The 22630-nt window shown below is 42.9% G+C and overlaps 1 protein-coding gene across 6 annotated transcripts in view; it reads left to right on the top strand.

The window, feature by feature from the left end:
- AXDND1 (axonemal dynein light chain domain containing 1) overlaps positions 1-22630 on the top strand; it is a 383395-nt gene that overhangs the window by 93371 nt on the left and 267394 nt on the right. For all 6 annotated transcript variants that reach the window (XR_004536635.1, XM_033916370.1, XM_033916373.1 and 3 more), the window contains 2 exons: positions 10493-10610; positions 22538-22623. Coding sequence is in view for 5 of the 6 variants with exons in the window: in XM_033916370.1 (XP_033772261.1) it covers positions 10493-10610; positions 22538-22623 (204 nt within the window). In the remaining variant the exon portion in view is untranslated. The remainder of the gene's footprint in view (positions 1-10492; positions 10611-22537; positions 22624-22630) is intronic.

Genomic DNA, 22630 nt, shown 5'->3' with positions numbered 1-22630 from the left:
TCAGTTACCCGCGTTTGCAGCTGAATAAAATCTGCAGACATACTCAACAATTTTTCATTAATTTTCTTTGTCGTTTGTTTCATGTCGGAAACAGCCCTTTTACAGCCCTAAGTTCGGCCAGTACCTCTTTAGTAGATTCTGCATCTGAGGAAGGCAGCGGGGCCTTGGACGGTGAGACCGGCTCAGGTTTGTGGCGTTTATTTACTTTTTTTTCGGCCATCACCCTCCCGGATACAGCAAATCAGTGTCAGACAAAGTTTATATATGATTTAAGCTACTCAGTTTTAGAACTGCTAGCGAGAGAAATAACGATTCTGTGATTTTATTTATCGAGGTGCAGGAGCCTGTCTGCTACGCCGCCATTCCTTACGGGCTCAGCAGCGCCACCTCCCACTGGCCAGACTTTACAGTAGATATCCTGCAAAAATAGGATGGTTGGATAGGCTGGAGTGAACTTGGATGGCAACTTTAGCATTTGGAACCTAGGACAGTACCAGACTTTACAGTTTATGGCCCAGAAATATCAAAGAATGTCTGGAACTGGTTTCGGGGTTTTTTGAAAAAAGATCTTATCAAGTAAATAGTGAGGGTATATATTCTTCTCCCTGGAACAACCCATGTGGAGTGCCGCAGGGTTTCCCATTGTCACCCACATTGTTCAATGTCTATCTTGTTTCTCTGGGAAATCTATTACAAAGTTTGAAAGTTACATTCTACATCTATGCAGATGATATTTCTTTATTGATTCCCATTACATCATTCATAGCAGATATTGAGATCTATATTTCATTCATTTTAACTCAGATAGAAACGTGGATTGTTAATATTAAACTTAAACTTAACCCAGAAAAACTAAGGGGTCCTTTTACAAAGGTGCGGTAGAAACATAGAACATAGAAACATAGAAAGATGACGGCAGAAAAGGGCTACAGCCCATCAAGTCTGCCCACTCTACTGACCCACCCCATTAAGTCTGAGTGCTGATGACTTAGTTCCTTTGCTCGACCCTCGTAGGGATCCCACGTGGATGTCCCATCTATTCTTAAAGTCGAGCACGCTGGTGGCCTTGATCACCTGCCTCGGAAGTTTGTTCCAATGATCCACTACCCTTTCCGTGAAGAAGTACTTCCTGGTGTCACCACTAAATTTCCCTCCTCTGAGTTTAAGCGGGTGCCCCCTTGTGACCGAGGGTCCCTTGGGAACGAATATGTCGTTTTCCACCTCGACTCGACCTGTGACGTATTTAAATGTCTCAATCATGTCACCCCTTTCCCTGCGCTCCTCTAGAGTATAGAGCTGCAATTTGCCCAGTCTTTTACTGGCCATCCGCTGGACCGACTCGGCTCGAAGCACATCTTTACGGTAATGTGGCCTCCAGAATTGCACACAGTATTCCAGATGAGGTCTCACAATGGATCTGTAAAGTGGCATTATGACTTCAGGTTTGCGGCTGACGAAGCTTCTCTTGATACATCCAATCATTTGCCTAGCCTTGAATGAGGCCTTCTCTACTTGTTTGGCAGCCTTCATGTCTGCACTGATGATAACTCCCAAGTCCCGTTCTTCTGAAGTCCTAGCTAGTGCTACTCCATTCAAGGTATATGTTCTGCATGGATTTCTACTGCCGAGATGCATGACCTTACACTTCTTAGCATTGAAGCCCAGCTGCCATGTCGAGGACCAGTTTTCCAACGTGATCAGATCTTGCGTCATACTATCCTTGAGATTGCTTTCACTTACTATATTACACAGTTTGGCGTCGTCAGCGAACAGCGCTACTTTACCCTGAAGCCCCCGGGTCAAGTCCCCTATGAATATGTTGAAAAGGGATGGTCCCAGGACTGATCCCTGCGGCACTCCGCTAGTCACCTCCGATGTCTCAGAGAGGGTGCCGTTGACCACCACTCTCTGAAGTCTTCCACTCAGCCAATCATTGACCCATGCAGTTAGTTTCTCACCCAACCACATCGATTTCATCTTGTTTAATAGTCTATGGTGCGGGACACTGTCAAAAGCTTTACTGAAATCCAAGTACACTATGTCTAGAGACTCTCCCGAGTCTAGCTTTCCTGTCATCCAGTTAAAGAAGCTGATAAGATTGGATTGGCATGACCTGCCCCTAGTGAATCCATGTTGACAGGGATCCCTCAGATTTCCCTCATCCAATATCGTGTCTAATTTACCTTTAAGTAGAGTTTCCATGAGTTTACACACTATTGATGTGAGACTCACTGGCCTGTAATTCGCAGCCTCTGCTCTGCAACCCTTTTTGTGCAGAGGAACAACGTTGGCTGTTTTCCAGTCTAGGGGACTCTCCCCGTACCTAGGGAGAGATTGAAGAGCATGGCTAACGGTTTCGTCAGAACATCGCATAGCTCTCTGAGCACTCTTGGGTGCAAATTATCCGGTCCCATGGCTTTGTTCACCTTGAGTCTTGACAGTTCTCTGTAAACATCAGTTGGTGTGAATTCAAAATTCTGAAATGGGTCTTCCATGCTTTGCTTTGCTTCCAGCCGTGGCCCGTGCCCTGATGCCTCGCAGGTGAAGACTGAACAGAAATAATCATTCAGTAGTTTGGCCTTATCAGAATCTGTTTCCACATAGTTCCCTTCTGGCGTTCTAAGGCGTACTATCCCGTTTGTGTTCTTTTTCCTGTCGCTAATGTACCTGAAGAAGGATTTGTCCCCTTTCTTAATGTTCTTCGCTAGAGTTTCTTCCATTTGAAGTTTGGCCTCCCTGACTGCTGTTTTGACTGCTGCAGACTTTGTCCTGTATTCAATGTTTTCTTCTTTTTTCCCCGTGCGTTTGTATGAGAGAAATGCTTTTTTCTTCTCTTTGACGAGGTAAGAGACCTCATCAGTGAACCATTGGGGTTTCTTTTTTCTTTGCTGTTTGGTTACCGATTTTATGTAGCGTTTAGTTGCCTCATGAAGGGTCAATTTCAAGGTTAACCACATAGCTTCCACATTATCAGTTACTTCTTGAACCTGCAGCGTCTGATGGACGAAATCTCCCATGCGTGCGAAGTCAGTGCCTCGGAAATTGAGTACCCTTGTTTTTGTTTGTGACCTGGGGAAGCCTTTCTTAAGGTTAAACCATACCATGTTATGGTCACTGGTGGCTAGCGTTTCTCCCACCGAGACCTCCGAGACGCTTTCCCCGTTCGTAAGTACCAGGTCCAGGATGGCCTGGGCCCTAGTGGGCTCTAGTACCATTTGTTTGAGCCGTACTCCCTTCATGGACGTTAATATCCTCCTGCTATCACAAGTTGTCGCTGAGAGTGTGTTCCAGTCTACATCAGGCATGTTGAAGTCTCCCATCAGAACGACGTCCCCCCGTAAGGTGATATTCTCAATGTCTTCGATTAATTCTGCGTCCTTGTCCTCCGATTGTCTTGGAGGTCTGTATACCACACCAAGGTACAGGCATTTTTCTCTGCCTCTGGCCAGGTTCACCCAGATGGATTCCCCAGTATATTTGACATCCGTGATCCTGGTTGTCTTGATGTTCTCTTTGATGTAAAGTGCTACCCCTCCTCCTAACTTACCCTCTCTGTCTTGTCGAAGCAGGTTGTATCCTGGTATAGTTATATCCCACCCATGAGAGTCTGTGAACCATGTTTCGGATATTGCTACTACGTCTAGGTCTGCATTAACTATTTCTGTTTCTAGTTCTAGAAATTTATTCCCTAGGCTGTGTGCGTTAACATACATAGCTCTCCACTCTTTCTGTCTGCTAGGCTCCTGTAGTGAGCCATCCATTTGAATTAAAGTGTCACCTAGTGATTGTTTTGCAATAAGGGTACTTACCTCAGACTTAGAAGCGGAGATTTGGTTCGCCCCATCAGGATTGTTACTTACTGCTCCGGTGTAAAAGTGGGTACCCACCCCGACTTACCTGGTTTAAAGCCCTTCGAAGTAGGCGGGCTAGCCTGTGTCCGAAGACATTCTTACCTCTGTTGGTCAGGTGGAGTCCGTCTGGTCCCTGTAGTCCCTGTAGTGCCTCTCCGTGATTCAGGAATCCGAAGTTCATTTCCTGGCACCATCGTTGTAGCCACTCATTCGTCTTCAGGATACGTTCATCCCTGTCCCTTCCTCTGCCCCTAACAGGAAGAATTGAAGAGAATACTACCTGTGCTCCTGTCTGCTTTAGCCTCTTTCCCAGAGCTCCGAAGTCTCTAGCTATGTCCTCCAGGGAGTTCTTGGTAGTGTCGTTCGTCCCGACGTGAATGAGCAGCATGGGGAAGTGGTCCTGGGGCCTGAGAAGTCTATCAAGACAGGTGGTCACATCTCGTATTCTGGCTCCTGGCAGACAGCAGACCTCCCTCGACTGCATATCCGGTCTGCATATTGGTCCCTCGGTGCCCCTCAACATGAGTCCCCAATGACTATCACTCTACGCTTCTTTTGGGGGTGTCGATCCATTGTCCTTGGAGATGTGTGTTGTTCCTGTTCCATGTCCACATCGGTAGTTTCTTCCTGCAAGACCTGGAATCTGTTCTTCAGGTTCAGATGTGGAGTCGATGTGGAGCTGCCCTGGTGAGAGAAAGGTGAAGAGATTGTAAATGGGGGGGGGGGGGTCTCCTATGTTTACCTGTGGAGGAGGTCACTAACTGCCAGTAGTCAGTGTCTCCATCCATCTCCTGAACAGCAACAGTTGGTTTCTTTATCGACGGCCCTGGTATCATCATGGGAGATCCGTTACGAGCCCGTTCTGTGATTTGGGATAGCTCCTGCACTATCCCATCGATATAGGCCTCATCCTCTCTAATGCCTCTCAGACGTTTCACCTCCTCTCTGAGGCTCCTTAGTTCCTGCATGATGTCATCATCCTGCTGGCCGACCTCCTCTGTCTGTGTAGAGGCCGTAATGTACTGCCGTGTGATGGGCTCGGTTTGCACGGAGACGTCCCTTCCCGGTGCTTTGTCCTCCTCTGTCTGCGCGTAGGCTGAGGCCATCTCCCGGATCACCTCAGTGCAAGGGATGCCGACCTTGCTTGTAGGTTTCACACTCCTTGTCCGCCCTGCCATAGCGGTTTAATGCACGGAATACCGCGCATTAAACCGTCTGCCGCGCTAGTACCTAACGCCTCCATTGACGAGGCATTAGGATTTTAGGCTGCCGCAGGGGTTAGCACATGATGAAATGTCCAAGGCGCTAATCCCCATAGCGCGCCTTGATAAAAGGAGCCCTAAGACTTTTCTAGCAAGACCTACTGATAAAATCAAAGACAATGTTATTTATCTCAAAGGTCAATTGCTACTTCCATAAAAATCTTAGGAGTTACATTAGATCGTTATGTAACTCTAGAGAGCCACACAGATCGTGATTAAAAAAATATTTTGCTGCCCTATGGAAATTAAGAACTATCAAAAAATATTTTGACGCTACATTTTTTAGACTGTTGGTGCAGTCTTCTATTCTATCTATACTTGATTATTGCAATATAATATATTTGGGAGCTAACAAAAAAACCCTGAAAAGGCTAACAATAATTCAAAACACGGCAGTTCATCTGATTTATGGGCTGAAAAAATATGATCATATTAGCCCATATTATCAGCAGCTACACTGGTTGTCTTTCGAAGCCAGGGTGCTATTTTTTTTTTTTTTTAAATCTTTATTCATTTTCAAAAATTACAACAAGTGTACAACATTCATTCAGAAATACCTTAATTCATCACTTGACATTCTTATTTGGAAAACACTCAAACTGGATACAATGTAAACAAGTCGCTCAGAGAGAAACTATCAAAAGTAAAGACTTGTGAGCATAGAGTATTTTTTAGCATAGAGTATTTTTTAGCAGTGCCCTCAGATACCTGTGCTGTTCTTCATCAACGAAGGCTTTTAAACATTGAAAATGGCGTTTGTAAATGCCATTTTCAATTCAGAACAGAAAGCTGCGAATCAAGCTACCCATAATTTACCACGACCCCTGATGAAGCCGAAGGACCGGCGAAACGGATCCCGTTGGGCACAGACAACGCTTTAAGATAAGTGCTGTCTCTATTCTTAAAGTTCTTACTAGAAGATTTTATTGATATGCACTAGTAATAAGCAGAACCCGATGAAAGATAACCACTAACCTGTTGAAGCTGTTTAAAAGCCTTCGTTGATGAAGAACAGCACAGGTATCTGAGGGCACTGCTAAAAAAATACTCTATTCTTATTTGGAAGCCAGGGTGCTATTTAAATTTGCTTGTATTTGCTTCAAAACATTGTTTGGCTTGGCTCCAGCTTACCTATCTTCACAGTTTGAACAATATGTGATTTAATAAAATGTGCTTGAAAAATCAATTTCTTTGCTTATCCTACACTAAAACATTGCCGTTATAAAAGATTTCTTGATAAAACATTTGCATTTTGGGCAGGCAAACTATATAATTGGTTAAGTACAATAATTTCCCAGACTCAAAAAGATTTGGGGGCCATTGATTGCATATTCTAATGATTAGACACCTTGGACACCTTTTTATTACATAGGACTATATTTAATGTGGGGATGGGGAGGTATGTTATGTGATTTAATGGGTTTATTCCTGATGAATGGGATGGGTGGGGGAGGGGTCTTTTTTATATGCATTTGACAATAATTGTTAGAATGTCAAGTGATTTATACGAATTATCTGATTGAATTTTGTACACTTGTTGCAAGAGTTAAAACTGAATAAAGAATAAAAAAAAAAAGAATTTCCCAGACTCAGTCTTATTACACTTTTCAAAAATCTATGAAAACATATATTTTGAAAAATGTGTAAATTAAACATCAATTATATTCTATATTTTTAAAGAATGTATTGCCACTGAACTGTTCAGTCTCTCTTGAATGTGAACTGCCTAGAACTAAATGATATGGCAGTATATAAGAATAAAGTTTTTTATTATTATTAAATTAATCTAATCCTGTATTTTTTAATGGATATAACTTATGGGCAGACTAAATGGACCATTCAGGTCTTTATCTGCCATCATTTACTATGTTATATTATGAAGGGTGGTGTCAGGAGAAAGGATATGCCTTGCTGCGTGCATCCCTGGCTGAAATCTTAGACTTTCTGCAGGATAGTTTGGATAAGGGTTTGGCTCTGGTTTCCTTGAAAGTTTGTTTTCAGCTAGGGCCTTGTCCTCTTCCTTAGGGTAGTGGTCTCTAACACATAGCCCTGAAGTCCTCCATTGTGGCCCTCAAACAGTTGGTTGAAATTCTCTTCAAATCTTGTAAATGCATTAATTTAAATCTTGCCCATTTGATATAGTAATTGCAAACAATCTCATAAGTTTGTTACTTAGGTAACTTATTTATGGAATATGCTGCTGTTGACAATCCTAAATAAAGTGATTTTTAAAAAAAATATATCCTTGAAGTGTTGTAGAATCAATATTAGTGTTTGGGTTTTTTAAAATAAATCTTTTAAATAAATATTTATTTATTTTTGTTACATAGAGTTTTTTGGACCCCTACACGTTTACAGAAGTTAGATAACACTCGATCCAATAGATGCTGGCATTGTAGATTAGAAGTGGGGACTTTAGATAATTTAATTTTCTTCTGTCCATGTGTAAATGCCTTTTGGAAACTAATTTGGCCCCAAATTAATAAATTATTAGAAAACCATGTCGGATTCTCTTATGATACTATATTATTTGGTACAGCAATGAGAATTCAGAGCCTGATTTCTGCTAATAATAACAAGCTTTTTTTAATATTGACAGGGGTCGCCATGCAACAAATTACTCAAAATTGGAAAGATTATACATTTTGGTGGAATTCAATTTGCCACATATACAAGATGGAAAAGATGATAGCATTACAACAAGGAAAATTTAATTCTTTTAAAAAAATATGGGGACCATTGACTACTTACTCTAATGATCAGATGTCTTAAGCACATGGTTAGTTTATATTTGGGCTAGGGTGGGAAACATGTATTATATGGTCATGGGAATATTGATAATAGGGGGGTATCTATTTTTATTTTATAAGAATATATGATTGTATTTACAAGTGATTTGTGAAAATTGTATTATTTATAATTCACTTGATGTAAGATTTAAAAATGAATAAAGATTTATAAAAAAAAAATAAATCTTTATTGATTTTTCTTTCAAAAAACAATGCATTATACTATACATAAACATAGTTAACTTCAAAATTGCATTTTTATCAATCATAGAAATACTTCAAAAACAATATTAGTGTTAATTTTTAATGTTTAATACCCATTCTGAACAAGGAGTCAAGGCAGTTTACAAAATAAGCAGTATGTATAAGCTTGAAATCTTTTGGTGGCCTCGGAGCTTTCTTGTGCTCCTTTACGTGAAAAAGGTTGGAGACCACTGCCTTAGGGGAATCAAGCTCATCAGGCCTCCTCATTACCCAATTGTTCCTCGGTGGAACCTGAGCCTGGTTCTTTCAGTGCTAGTTTTTGCTCCTGTTGATCCATTGACTAATTGAATATCAAAGAATATTACCTTAAAGGTAGTTTTCTATTACCTCGGCTCAGAGAATCTCAGAATTGCAGGCCTTATTGTGCAGAAAACCATGAGAAGCAAAAATCTCAGCCAAGCACAAGTTGTTAGAAACAGCTGTAACAATCAGGGTTGAACAATCAGGATTGGAGCAGGAACCCTGATTGCTGCAGGTTTGGCTGAGATTTTAGTTGCACATTCTGTTGGAAAATCGAAACCAGCCAGGAGATGACCAAAGAAGAAGGAGATCATTGGATGACCTTGATGCAGGCATATCTCACCAAAACACAGCCCATGTTGGGTCCTACAATTAAACTTCTCTGAGGGTCCTTGGTGTTATTGCTATTTGGCTTGTTTGGTGCACTTTGACCCTCTCCTGCATCTTTCCATGCAGGGTACCCCTGTATTCTTAGAAGCCTGATGAATCCTTACTGGTGTTTTTTGCATATTGGCTTACGTACTCCTCTCTTTGGTCTTCTAAAGTTTCATGTTACTGAACTAATATTAAAACTTTCTCCGTCATTCTTCTATCATAATTAACATGACCATTTATTTTATTCCTCAAAACAGGACAGGTATTCTTGCTTAAAGCTCCGCCCCTAGACCCCGCCCAATCTCTGCATGAGAAACTTTTCTATCAGGAAAGGATTAACAGATCTTGTACTTGGGACATGGGTGTTTACAATGGCCATAAACATGACTTTAAAAGTTCAGCTGCACAGTATTTCCCTATAAAATGCAAAAGAGCTCTGGTCCACATGATCCTCAAGGCTAGGTCACAGCTGCAGTTTTATATTGGAAATGGACAGGGTCACCATTTTAACTCTACCTAGAAACAGGATAACAAACGCCAGGGGCTGAACCGCCGCTGACCCCAATCTGGGAGAGGAAGGGGGGGGGTCGCCCATCAGATTTAGTGGCTTTTAGCAGGTGTAGGGAATTAAAGCTAAACAAACAGCTTCCAACTCTTCCATGGGTGACAAAAGCCCCTCCCCCACTAACACGCGCAATTGAAGCAACCGGCCTGCTTTGCTCATGCACCACCACAGCGAACGTTTAACACGGCTCGTTCACTTCATCCCTTCGCCTCTGCTTTGGTTTAAGGAGGTAAGGCACAGGCTCTGGGTAGGAGGAGAGAGATGGGCAAGAACAAATCCTGGGCCTCCTTCGACAAACGCTGGAGCCAGACTCACCTTGTAATGACTCCGCAGCTCTGGCCGACGCTCTCGCTCTTTCACACCCGGCCCTTTATGCCATGCAGCATTGCCAGCCAATCGGGGGCCCCCGAGTCCTGTCGCCGTGGAAATGATCACAAACGTCCACTCCCCCGCCCCGTCCGCTGAGTGCCGAGCAGAGCGCCAAAGTGCGCTCCTGCTTGTTGCCGCTCAGCGACAGAAGAAACCAGCTACCTCTCTCAGAAAATGGGACATTTCGGCGTCCTGAAGCTGTGCTTCGGGACAACGGGACAGGCTGACTGAAAATGGGACAGTCCCATTCAAAACGGGACATATGGTCACATTAATCATAATTCTCTTCCACACTCTATATTGTTTGTCTGCGCCAAGCATGTTTGATTAAACCTACTGCAGAGTAATAATTTACTAATAATAAACACAATAGATTTTCAGGTCTCTTAAAAGAGGTAGATTTGGATCATAGAAAGAGATCATATTACTTTCTAAAATGCACTAGAATGACAGAGCATTTAATTGGAGGGCAGTAAATATATTTATCTCTTATAAGAGACCTGAAAATTCTTTGTATTGTTTATTAGTAAATTACTACTCTGCAGTAGGCTTACTCAAACATACTTGGCACAGACAAGCAGCATGGAGGGGGAGGGGGAAGGAGAATTACAGATAGAACATAAGAATTGCCGCTGCTGGGTCAGACCAGTGGACCAGCAGCTGCATAAATGACAGAGAAGGTTTTAATATTAGCTCAGTAACATGAAACTTTAATTTAAAGGTGAGGTGAAATTGAAATATGTATCAGAAGTGATTGTCATCTTTTTCTTCTTTCAGAGATATTTCTTTCCTTTGTGATGTTTATATGATGGGTAAAAAGACTAGCATTCCAAGATCTGTTGGGTCTGATCACTCTATTTCAAAAGCACAGAGCAACACACAACTGTCTACAGAGGTAAGCTTATGTGGAGCAATTCATTGATTCTTCCTGGCTGTTTGCAATTAACACCTAAGGTTTAAATAAAGTTAGAGCTTATGCTGTGACTTCAAAATGTCACTTCTTCCTCCTAAGATAGTGGGCGAAGGTGGCCCTCTAGTTGAAGAGCTCAGATGAGGCAGCTTTATAGAGCTAAAAATAAGCTTATCACAGTTACCTAGGTCTTGTTGCATTTGAGTACTCAAACAAGGACAACTACAACAATCATGATGCCAGCTGAGGAAGCATGAGAGAACTAAAAATAAGCATCTGCCCCTTGGAATTGCCAAAAACTAAGATCCAAGAACCGAAATGCTGCCTCCACTTTATCAGGAAATTCCATCTTAAAAGCGAAATGAGAATGGCAAGGGGCATGTTAAAGGCTCAGAAAAACTGCTGAGCAAAGAGTGGCCTTGACACCATGTGAGCCGTGCTTGACAGAACAGTAGATGAATTAACCTTATTCAAAAACCCAAATCAGAAGACTCACGCTATCTTAACAAACTAAATGTCCCTGAAATAATCTGAGCAAGTGGGAAATATTCAAATCAAGCAATAATGGCAATAATTTTGTAAAAGTGTATCCTCAGTATGACCGTGCAAACTATCGGAACAATGGACCAAACCGTGGCTCCAGGCTTAGACTCATTTGGCAGGCTATATTGCAAGCCATGCCTCACACTATCATAGGCTTACACCGTGTGCAATATAATTATATAGTACTACCTAACACTAAGGGCTCCTTTTACAAAGGTGCGCTAGGGCATTAACGTGCGCAATAGTGCGCGTTAAATTCCCGAGCGCGCTAGCCACTACCGCTTCCTTTTTAGGAGGCGGTAGATTTTCGGCTACCGCACGGTAATTTTGTGTGTCCGCTAAAAACACTAGTGCACCTTTGTAAAAGGAGCCCTAAAATAAAGGGTTCTCTGTATTTAAATGTTATTTCTTGATTTTATTATTTCCAACTTGTTCAGACTAAATGCTCAAAACTGGCAGAAAGTGTAGCACTTATCTCAGACGCTTCCATCTTGATTTCACTGTGTTGCATCAGTTGACATAAGTTAATTCTCATTTTCGGTCCCAGTATCTTGCTGGATTAATTCACAGGCTCTACCAAGCTCAGTTTCAGAAAAATTCCTTCCTCAGGAGTATTCTTAGTGATGCCAAATTCACATACAATCAAAAATTGCAATTGGGAGCGTGCGGCTGAGAATACGAAACTGCCAGGCAGAGAGAGAGAGAGATAGTAGACAGTGGGAAAGAAACAAATGTTGGACATGGCAGTGGAAGGTAGAAAAAAATAATTTATTTTCTATTTTGTGATTACAATATGTCAGATTTGAAATGTGTATCCTGCTAGAGCTGGTGTTAGCATGAGCTAGGACCTTACAGAGAGAGAAAAATTCATAAGAATATAAGAATTGCCATCCTGAAACAGACCGAAGGTCCATCAAGCCCAGTATCCTGTTTCCAATAGTAGCCAAACCAGGTCCCAAGCACCTAGCTAGATCCCAAGTAGCAAAACATAAGCTGTGGATTTCTCCAAGCCATCTCAATAATGGCCTATGGACATCTCTTTTAAGAAATTATCCAAACCCTGCTAAGCTAACTGATATCACCACATTCTCTGGCAACAGATTCCAGAGTTTAATTACACGTTGTGTGAAGAAATATTTTTTCTGGTTTGTTTTAAATCTACTACCGTGTTTCCCCAAAAATAAGACAGGATCTTATATTAATTTTAGCTCCAAAAAATGCATTAGAGCTTATTTTCGGGGATGTCATTTTTTTTCCATGTACAACAATCATCTCTCCTTCCTCTCTTCCACCCCAATTCTTCCTCTTTCCTTTTTCCCCCCCCATGTGCATCATCTTTCTATCCTTCCCTCCCCCTCTTTCTATCCCTCCTATCCCCCTGTGCAGCAGAACCCTACTGACCCTCCCACCTTGAGACTGACATACCTCTGAGGCATCCAAAAACAGCGGCGATGCTCTGAACGATCCGCTTTGTGGCCTTCCCTCTGCTACATCATCAGTGATGCAGCAGAAGTAAGGCCCCGGCGGGGAAGGCCATGAAGCGCCCTATTCAGAGCGCTGCCGCCACCGCTGTTTTTGGATACCTCGGAGGTATGTCAGTCTCATAGTGGGAGGGTCGGTGGGGTTCTGCTGCACAGGGGAGGGAGGGATAGAAAGATGCTGCAGAGGGAAGGCCCGGCCCTGGCAGGGAAGGCCATGAAACAATACATTCAGAGTACTGCCGCCACTGCTGCTTTAGGAGGCCTTGAAGCAGAGGTATGTCAGGTCTCACCAGGGTGGGGGGTCGCTGAATCGACAAGTTTGATTTTTTCAGTATGTATTTATCTTCCCCTCCTACTGATGCAGAAATAGTGGAAGCCTGGATTTTTTAAATTTTATTTTAAACTAGGGATGAAGTCAGGGAATGTCATGCATTTCAGGGGGGGCTGCGGGGTTGATCTTAACTAGGGCTTATTTTTGGGTTAAGGCTTATATTGGGGGCCTCTTTAAAATTCATGGTAGGGCTTATTTTTGGGAAACACAGTACTTAAGTTGCTTCATCACATGTCCCCTAGTCCTAGTATTTTTGGGAAAGAGTAAACAAGCAATTCACATCTACCTTTTCCACTCCACTCATTATTTTACAGACTTCTGTCGTCTCTTCTCCAAACTGAAGAGCCCTAGTCGCTTTAGCCTTTCCTCAAAGGGAAGTCGCCCCATCCCTTTTATTTTTGTCACCCTTCTCTGTACCTTTTCTAATTCTGCTATATTTTTTTTGAGATACTGCGACCAAAATGGCACATTCAAGGTACGGCTGTACCATAAAGCAATTCAAGGGCATTATAACATTTTCCTCTTTGTTTTCCATTCCTTTCCTGATAATTCCTAACATTCTATTTGCTTTCTTAGTAGCTGCTGCACATTGAGCTGAGGGTTTCAACGTATCCTCATCAATGACACCTAGATCTTTTTCCTGAGCAGTGACTCCTAACACAGAACCCAGCATCACATAGCTATAGTTTGGGTTCTTCTTTCCCAAATGCATCACTTTGCACTTGCTCGCATTAAACGTCATCTGCCATTTTGATGCCCAGGCTTCTAGTCTCACAAGGTCCTCATGCAATTTTTCACAATCCTCTTGTGATTTAAGAACTTTGAACAATCCTTAGAAGTCTTTCATGAGGTACTTTGGGAGGAGGAGTAGCGTTATACACTAAGGAAAGCATCAAAACCACCAGAATCACAGATGTTAGATACACCGGGGAATCCCTCTGGGTGAACCTGGCCAGAGGGAATGAAAAATGCCTATACCTTGGGGTGATATATAGACCTCCCAGGCAACAGGAAGACAAAGACATGGAATTAATCGAGGACATAGAGAACATCACACTGCGCGGGGACACAGTAATGCTAGGAGACTTCAACATGCCAGATGCAGATTGGAACACACTCTCCGCGACTACGGGTAGCAGCAAAAGAATATTAACCTCCATAAAGGGTGCATGTCTCAAGCAATTGGTATTGGAGCCCACCAGGGCCCAGGCGTTACTAGACCTAGTTCTCACCAACGGAGATAGCGTCACGGAAGTCTCAGTAGGAGACACACTGGCCTCCAGCGACCATAATATGGTATGGCTCAACCTCAAGAAAGGTTTCCCTAAGACAAACACAGCAACAAGGGTTCTCAACTTTAGAGGCACAGACTTCAACCGCATGGGAGATTTTGTCCATCAGGAGCTACATAAACAAGCAATATCTGACGATGTGGAGGATATGTGGTCGTCTCTGAAGTCCATCCTACACGAAGCAACAGACCGATACATAAAGACAGTAAGTAAACGCAGGAGAAACAAAAGATCCCAATGGTTCAGTAAGGAAATTTCAGACCTGGTTAAACAGAAAAAAGATGCATTTATCACCTACAAACATTTAGGCAGAGAGGGGGCGAAAGAGGACTATCTAGACAGATCTAAAGCTGTCAAAACAGCAGCCAGAGAAGCCAAACTCCGAATGGAGGAAGAGCTAGCACGGAAAATTAAGAAAGGGGATAAATCTTTCTTCAACTATATTAGTGACAGGAAAAGAAACAAAGATGGGATAGTACGCCTGAAGCAATCGGACGGTAACTTTGCGGAATCAGATTCTGAGAAGGCAGAACTACTAAACAAATACTTCTGTTCAGTGTTCACCCGCGAAGCGCCGGGAGCTGGTCCACAGCTGCAGACGGGAGATAACCAGAAAGACCCGTTTCAAGATTTCGAATTTACGCCCAGTAGCGTCTATGACGAATTATCAAGACTCAAAGTAAACAAAGCCATGGGACCGGATAACCTGCACCCCAGAATGCTCAGGGAGTTAAGGGAAGTCCTGGCAGAACCATTATCTGTTCTTTTCAATCTTTCCCTAAGCACAGGAAGGGTCCCCTTGGACTGGAAAACCGCCAACGTAATCCCACTCCACAAAAAGGGCTGCAGGACAAAGACAGCAAACTACAGACCAGTGAGTCTCACATCTATAGTGTGTAAACTCATGGAAACATTGATCAAACAGAATCTTGACACAATCCTAGACGAAGAAAAACTGCGTGATCCACACCAACATGGGTTCACCCAGGGTAGATCCTGCCAATCTAATCTGATTAGCTTTTTTGACTGGGTTACTAGACAACTGGACGCCGGAGAGTCACTGGACGTGGTATATTTGGACTTCAGTAAAGCATTTGATAGCATCCCTCATCGAAGATTACTGAACAAGCTGAAATCGATAGGATTAGGAGACACTCTAACTACATGGGTTGGGGATTGACTGAGCGGTAGACTTCAGAAGGTGGTGGTGAACGGTACCCCATCCGAAGCATCGGACGTGATCAGTGGAGTGCCGCAGGGCTCGGTCCTGGGCCCGATTCTATTTAACTTATTCATAGGAGATATGACGCAAGGACTTAGAGGAAGGGTATCACTGTTCGCCGACGACGCTAAACTTTGCAACATAGTAGGCAAAAGCTTATTACCTGATAATATGACACACGACCTACTGTTGCTGGAACAATGGTCAACTACTTGGCAGCTAGGCTTCAATGCTAAAAAATGCAAGATAATGCACCTGGGTAAGAGAAACCCACGTAGAACTTATGTACTAAATGGTGAGACCTTGGTTAGGACCACGACGGAACGCGACCTAGGGGTGATCATTAGTGAGGACATGAAGGTTGCCAATCAAGTGGAGAGGGCTTCCTCCAGGGCAAGACAAATGATGGGGTGTATCCGCAGAGGTTTTGTCAGCAGGAGACCTGAAGTTATGATGCCGTTGTACAGAGCCATGGTGAGGCCTCACTTGGAGTACTGTGTTCAGTTTTGGAGACCACACTACCGAAAGGACGTGCTGAGGATCGAGTTGGTTCAGCGAACGGCCACCAGGATGGTCTTGGGGCTCAAGGATCTCACGTATGAAGAAAGATTTAAAAAATTGCGGCTGTACTCACTTGAGGAAAGAAGAGAACGGGGAGATATGATTGAAACATATAAGTACATCACGGGACGCATCGAGTCAGAAGATGATATCTTCTGGCTCATGGGACCCTCAACCACCAGAGGGTATCCGCTGAAAATCAGGGGAGGGAAGTTTCATGGCGACTCCAGGAAGTACTTCTTCACCGAAAGAGTAGTGGATCATTGGAATAGACTCCCACTCCAGGTGATAAAGGCCAGCAGCGTGACGGATTTTAAGAGAAAATGGGATACTCACGTGGGATCTTTAAGGGAGTAAATTCAGGGGAGGGGATACTTGGAATGGGCAGACTTGGTGGGCTATAGCCCTTTTCTGCTGCTTTTTTCTATGTTTCTATGTTTCTACTTTGTCAAATGCCTTTTGAAAATCCAAATACACAATATCAACCGGTTCACCTTTATCCACATGTTCATTCACTCCTTCAAAGAAATGCAAAACTGTGTGCCACATCACAGTGCTGTATCCCAAAGATATTCCAGGTGTGCCATGAGAGATTCCTGAATTTTACTTTATTTTAAAAAATTCCCTTTATAAGTATATACTAGAATAGATGACATGTACATTGCATACACAAGAGTGCATGAGGATACAACCACCCATATAAGCATCATTCTTTGATGTAATTGGTCTGTGAAAATTATTTTTTAAGCAGTAGTTATCCTAAGTTGAGTAACAAAGTATTCAACGCTTTGTTACCATTTGGATCTTCTTATCTTTGTGAACTTAGATTTTCAGCTCTGACAGAAAGTAAATCGAAAAAAAAGAGAACCACTGCAGATGGTGAATGATGAAATGTGTGTTTCCTTCTCAACTATCGAGCCACATTTTGAGTTAATTTGCACTCAAAACCAAGCACATCCATCGAATTAACAATTCTATTCTATCTACTTTAGTTTCACCATTGTTACAATTACCCAAACATAGCTTACAGAACTTTAAATAAATAACTGTCAAATTTAATTTTTTGCAATTTTATAATTTCAACTATAATGTGCTGCAAAAAAAATTTGCTCTGTTTAGTGTGCCGCAAAAAACATTTGCTCTGTTTAGTGTGCCGCAAAAAATATTGGCTCCTTTTACGAAGGCGCATTAGGGCCTTAATGTGCGGAATAGCGCACGCTAAAATGCCAAGTGCACTAGCCGCTACAGCCTCCTCTTGAGCAGGCGGTAGTTTTTTGGCTAGCGCGCGCTAATCTGGTGCGTGCGCTAAAAACGCTAGCACACCTTCAGAAAAGGAACCCTTAGTGTGCCAGAGCTAAAAAAGTTTGAGAGATACTGCATTAATCCATTACGTATACAAGGTGCTACCCAAAAGTTTTGGGGAATTTTGGTAAGCAAAAAAAAATTGCTTACCAAAACTCCTAGTTTCCACCATTTGCTTCGAAGTAGTCCCCTAGAGAATGTATACAGTGATCCCAGCATTCTATGGAAGTCATCTTGGGTGAGTGCCTTGAGATTCTGCCTGGATCTCTTCAATCGTGCTTCCATAGCTTTTCAGTTTTGTTGGTTACTCTAGCATGTTAGTTGGACCGAGCTTTGTTTTATCCCAGACCTGTCATCTATGAACGTATACGCCAGAGTGACCCCTGATGGAGGCGTTCCTCAGACACCGAAACACAGTGCTGTGTCGGGTCCACAGCTTCTGCTTGTGTCCTTTTATGAAATAAACAAGTTGGTTTTATATCAGTGATCTTCAGTGGAGTGTTCATTGTCCGTTCCCACTTCCTTTTGTACTGTACAATTCTGGAGACCACACCTTCAAAAAGATATAAACAGGATGGAGTCGGTCCAGAGGAAGGCTACTAAAATGGTTGGTGGTCTATGTCATCTCCTCAGTGTCATCCCCTTCAGATGCCCCTTCACTGGATGGAGCCAGCGTGGAGCAGCCTGCGCTGGTAGATTCAGGGAGAAGCTCAGTGCAGGGCATGCTTCTTCGGGTCTTGGAGTGGATTACTTTCATGACAGACACCAGTCTTTCAGGCTGGGGTGCTCATTGTGGGGATTACTCCATGCAGGACCAGTGGACTCCCCATCAAAAGGATTGGTCAATAAACCGTCTAGGACAGGGGTGGGCAATGAGGGCCGCAATCCGTCATGTTTATAGGAGTTCCCCAATGAATATGCATGAGATCCATTTGCATACAATGGGAGGCAATGCATGCAAATAGATCTCATGCATATTCATTGGGGAACTCCTGAAAACCTAACTGGATTGCGGCACTTGTTGCTCACCCCTGGTCTAGAACTTCAAGCCATATGCTTGGTATTGAGAGCTCTTCAAAACACCCTGGAAGGAAAAACGGCAAGGGTGTTTACCGACAATACCATGTTAGTTGCGTACATGAATCGACAGAGAGGCACTAGAAGTGCTCACTTGATTCGGGAGACTCGGATGTTATTTTAGTGGGCGGAGCTACACCTTCAGGCTCTCTCTGCAGTGCACGTGACCAGAGTGAAAAATGTGCAAGCCAACTTTCTCAGACCTGGATCCAGGAGAGTGAACATAAGAACTCCACTGGATCAGACCTGAGGTCCATCGTGCCCAGCAGTCCGCTCACACGGCGGCCCAACAGGTCCAGGTCCTGTGCAGTAATCCTCTATCTATACCCCTATATCCCTTTTTCCAGCAGGAAATTGTCCAGTACTGTACTCTGCCCTATTACGCCCTCTGGAAGTGCATTCCAGGTGTCCACCACACGTTGGGTAAAGAAAAACTTCCTAGCATTCGTTCTGAATCTGTCCCCTTTCAACTTTTCCGAATGCCTTCTTGTTCTCTTATTTTTCAAAAGTTTGAAGAATCTGTCCCTCTCTACTCTCTCTATGCCCTTCATGATCTTGTAAGTCTCTATCATATCCCCTCTAAGTCTCCTCTTCTCCAGGGAAAAGAGTCCCAGTTTCTCCAGTCTCTCAGCATATGAAAGGTTTTCCATACCTTTTATCAGACGTGTCACTCTCCTCTGAACCCTTTCGAGTAACGCCATATTCTTCTTAAGGTATGGCTACCAATATTGGACGCAGTACTCCAGATGCGGACACACCATCGCCCGATACAACGGCAGGATAACTTCTTTCGTTCTGGTAGTAATACCCTTCTTGATTATACCTAGCATTCTATTCGCTCTCTTTGCGTCCGCTGCACACTGTGCCGTCGGCTTCATTGTCATATCCACCATTACCCCCAAGTCCCTTTCTTGGGTACTCTCCTTCAATAACATCCCTCCTATCGTATAGCTGTACCTCGGGTTTCTGCTTCCCACATGTAGTACTTTACATTTCTCAACGTTAAACTTCATCTGCCATCTCGTCGCCCATTCCCCTAGTTTGTTCAAATCCCTTTGCAATTCTTCGCAGTCCTCTTTAGTCCGAGCTCCACTAAATAGTTTTGTGTCGTCCGCAAATTTTATTATCTCACACTTCGTCCCTATTTCTAGATCATTTATAAATATATTAAATAGCAGCGGCCCAAGCACCGAGCCCTGCAGAGAGCATTCCATCTCATTGTGCATAGTTGGGGCAGGCCAACGATGGACTTGATGGCTTCAGCCAAGAACTCGAAAGTCAAGCAGTTCTTCAGTCGAAGAACACAGCCAGGAAGCTTAGGGCTAGATGCATTGGTTCAGCCCTAGCCCACTCGGGAACTCCTTTACATCTTTCCACCATGGCCCTTGATTGGTCAAGTCATCAGCATGATAGCAACTCATCCAGGTCTGGTGATTCTGGTGGCTCTGGACTGGCCTCGTCATCCATGGTATGTGGATCTGGTCCATCTTCAGTGGGACTGGAAGCTCAGGCTCCATCTTCATTGTGACCTCCTCACTCAGGGTCCAATTCCCATGGAGAAGCCCCAGCACTTTGGCCTTACGGCATAGCTCTTCAGCACCAGAACTTGTTGCGGAGGGGTTACTCCAATTTGGTCATTGCCACTCTGTTGAGGTCCAAGTAGCCCTGTACTATGGCAGCTTATATCAAGGGTTGGAAAGCTTTCCAGCAGTGGTGTGCCTGTGATCAGGTGGAGCCATTGCAGGTTCCCATTCTGGTGGTCCTAGCCTTCCTGCAGGCCAGTCTAGAAAAAGGCCTGGTGGTGGCTTCTGTCAAAGTACAAGTGGTAGGCCTTTCCTGTTTTAGGGCGTACAGAGGTTCCAGTTCACTTATGGCTTATCTAGATGTGACCAGATTTCTCATGGGAGTGCTTTGCGTCAGCCCTTTCCTATGTGGAATTTAAATGCTGTGCTGAAGGGGCTTGATGAGGCACCTTTTCAGCTGCTTAAGGATGCATCCCTTCTCGACCTTACAGTCAAGACTGTGTCCTTTGCGGTGATCGTTTCCGCAAAGCATATTTCTGAACTGCAGGCTTTCTCATGTCAAGAGCCCTTTCTCTGGATCATGGAATCAGGTGTTTCCCTCTGTACAGTTCCTTCCTTTCTTCTAAAAGTGGTTTCGGATTTCCATGTCAACCAGGAAATTTGTCTGTCTGCTTTTCACCCCATGGGGTTGGAGCAGAAGGATAAGATCTTACAGAGACTAGTTGTGCGAACAGTCTTACTCCATTACTTGTAGAGGACCAACAAATTCCATCTTTCTGACCATTTGTTTCTATTGACCAGCCAATCTAGGTGGGGTAGGCCAGCGTCTAAGGCCTCTATTGCCTGATGAATCCGTATGGCCATTTCGTTGACTTACATTGCCTGTGGTAAACAGCCGCTGATTTCTCTCAAAGCACATTCAACTACGGGTGTCGCAGCTTCATGGCCAGTTTTGAATAGTTCATCCAACTGAGATTTGTAGGGCAGTTACTTGGTCTTCCCCTCATACATTCTTCTCAAGATTTTACAGAGAAGATGTGTTTTCAATATTCATGGGAGTTCTTGGAATGGAACCCCTGGGAATATTGGGGGAGTACTGTATTGCCAAACAGGGGTTTAAAAATTAGTAAAAAGCAACAAAGCTAAAATTATAATTAATAGACTTTTCACACTTTCGGTTTTTCTAACCACTATAGGGGCAATTCTGTAACTGGACACCATGATGGTATGTGCTGAGTGCCAATTCTATAACAACAACTGTGCACACAGATGCTGTTTTAGTAAAGAGAAATAAACCCGCTTTTTGTACACAAAAGTTAAGCATGCTCACATATGCTAGTCAATGACAGATATAACTAAGCATGCCTAAATGCTACATATCACATGTGTAACTTAATTTTCTATAAGTTTGGCTCATAAATGAGAAACACAGTTGTGTCCCACCCATGCTTTGTCTACATGAACACCCCCCCAATGCAATTATGTGATAATGCACTTTTAAGTGCTCCTTTATGCATGTATATACACTAGATACTAATCTTACACATGCAGTTATAGAATTGCCCTTCCTATCAATTTATATTTGATATAGATGTTGAGTCACTAGCAAAATACACACAGAAAAATGTGACAAACTGCTTTAATCTGACCTGCAAAGTATAACAGGTCAGATAAATGTGATTTGATATTTCCATATGTTATTAATTCATACTAAACTCACTATACAAAGGAACTTTAATAATAATAATAAAAGGTGATATACAATATCTCAACTTTCATTAATCACCTTAAATACCAAAATATATACGTATATAGGTAATCACTTCACAATATTATAAGTGAACTGATAGATTTGGGGGAGTCGGTGAAAATGTATCAGTTCAGTTGTGATTAAGGAAGTGCCCGGAGCAGCTGTGATGGCCATATTACCACCATATACCAAGATAAGTCGTCTCTGTTTCTTATTGAGGAGTTATTGGTGTTGTTAGAACAAATGTTCTATGGTTATTGGTGGGCGAGACTGTGAACACACTATGATGGTCTCTATACACAGCTACTCCGTGAATTTTCATTGGGTTATAGTTGTAGGTCTGAGTGTTCACTATTAAGCACATATAATATTGTGAAGTGATTACCTATATATGTATATATTTTGGTATTTAAGGTGATTAATGAAAGTTGATTAATTCATACTAAACAAAAGTATTCATCTCCTAAACAGAAACCTCTCCACTGACAATGATATATTTTCCCTCTACCAACCTCGATGTAATTTGCTGTCCTTTACCTATTTCTTATGTAACTCTCACTTTGGCATCCTGTAACTCGCTGGATTGTCCAGCCTTCTTCGAATGTGAACCGCCTAGAAGTCTTTCGACTACGGCGGTATAGAAGAATAAAGTTATTATTATTATTATTATTAAAACTCAAAGTGTTGCAAAGGGTAACCCCAAATCTATATGTCCTCAGTTGGATTGTTCCTTTTTGCAATATGGAGAAGTGAAGTTTTGCCTCATGTACACACACTGCTTTTTTGGGGGGATGTCTTGACACGCCCTGAGATTTTTACTTTCTCCTCAGGAACTGGATCTACAAAAGAGCCTGATCCCAGAAGAGTTCCATATCATCAAAAACAAAGGGGTTCTGGGCCTGGAGTATTATGAAGAGTGAGTG

Source organism: Geotrypetes seraphini, chromosome 12, assembly GCF_902459505.1.
Source record: "Geotrypetes seraphini chromosome 12, aGeoSer1.1, whole genome shotgun sequence".
Taxonomy (NCBI): domain Eukaryota; kingdom Metazoa; phylum Chordata; class Amphibia; order Gymnophiona; family Dermophiidae; genus Geotrypetes; species Geotrypetes seraphini.
The sequence above is the reverse complement of the archived record's forward strand: the minus strand, read 5'-3'. Positions and strand labels throughout refer to the sequence as shown.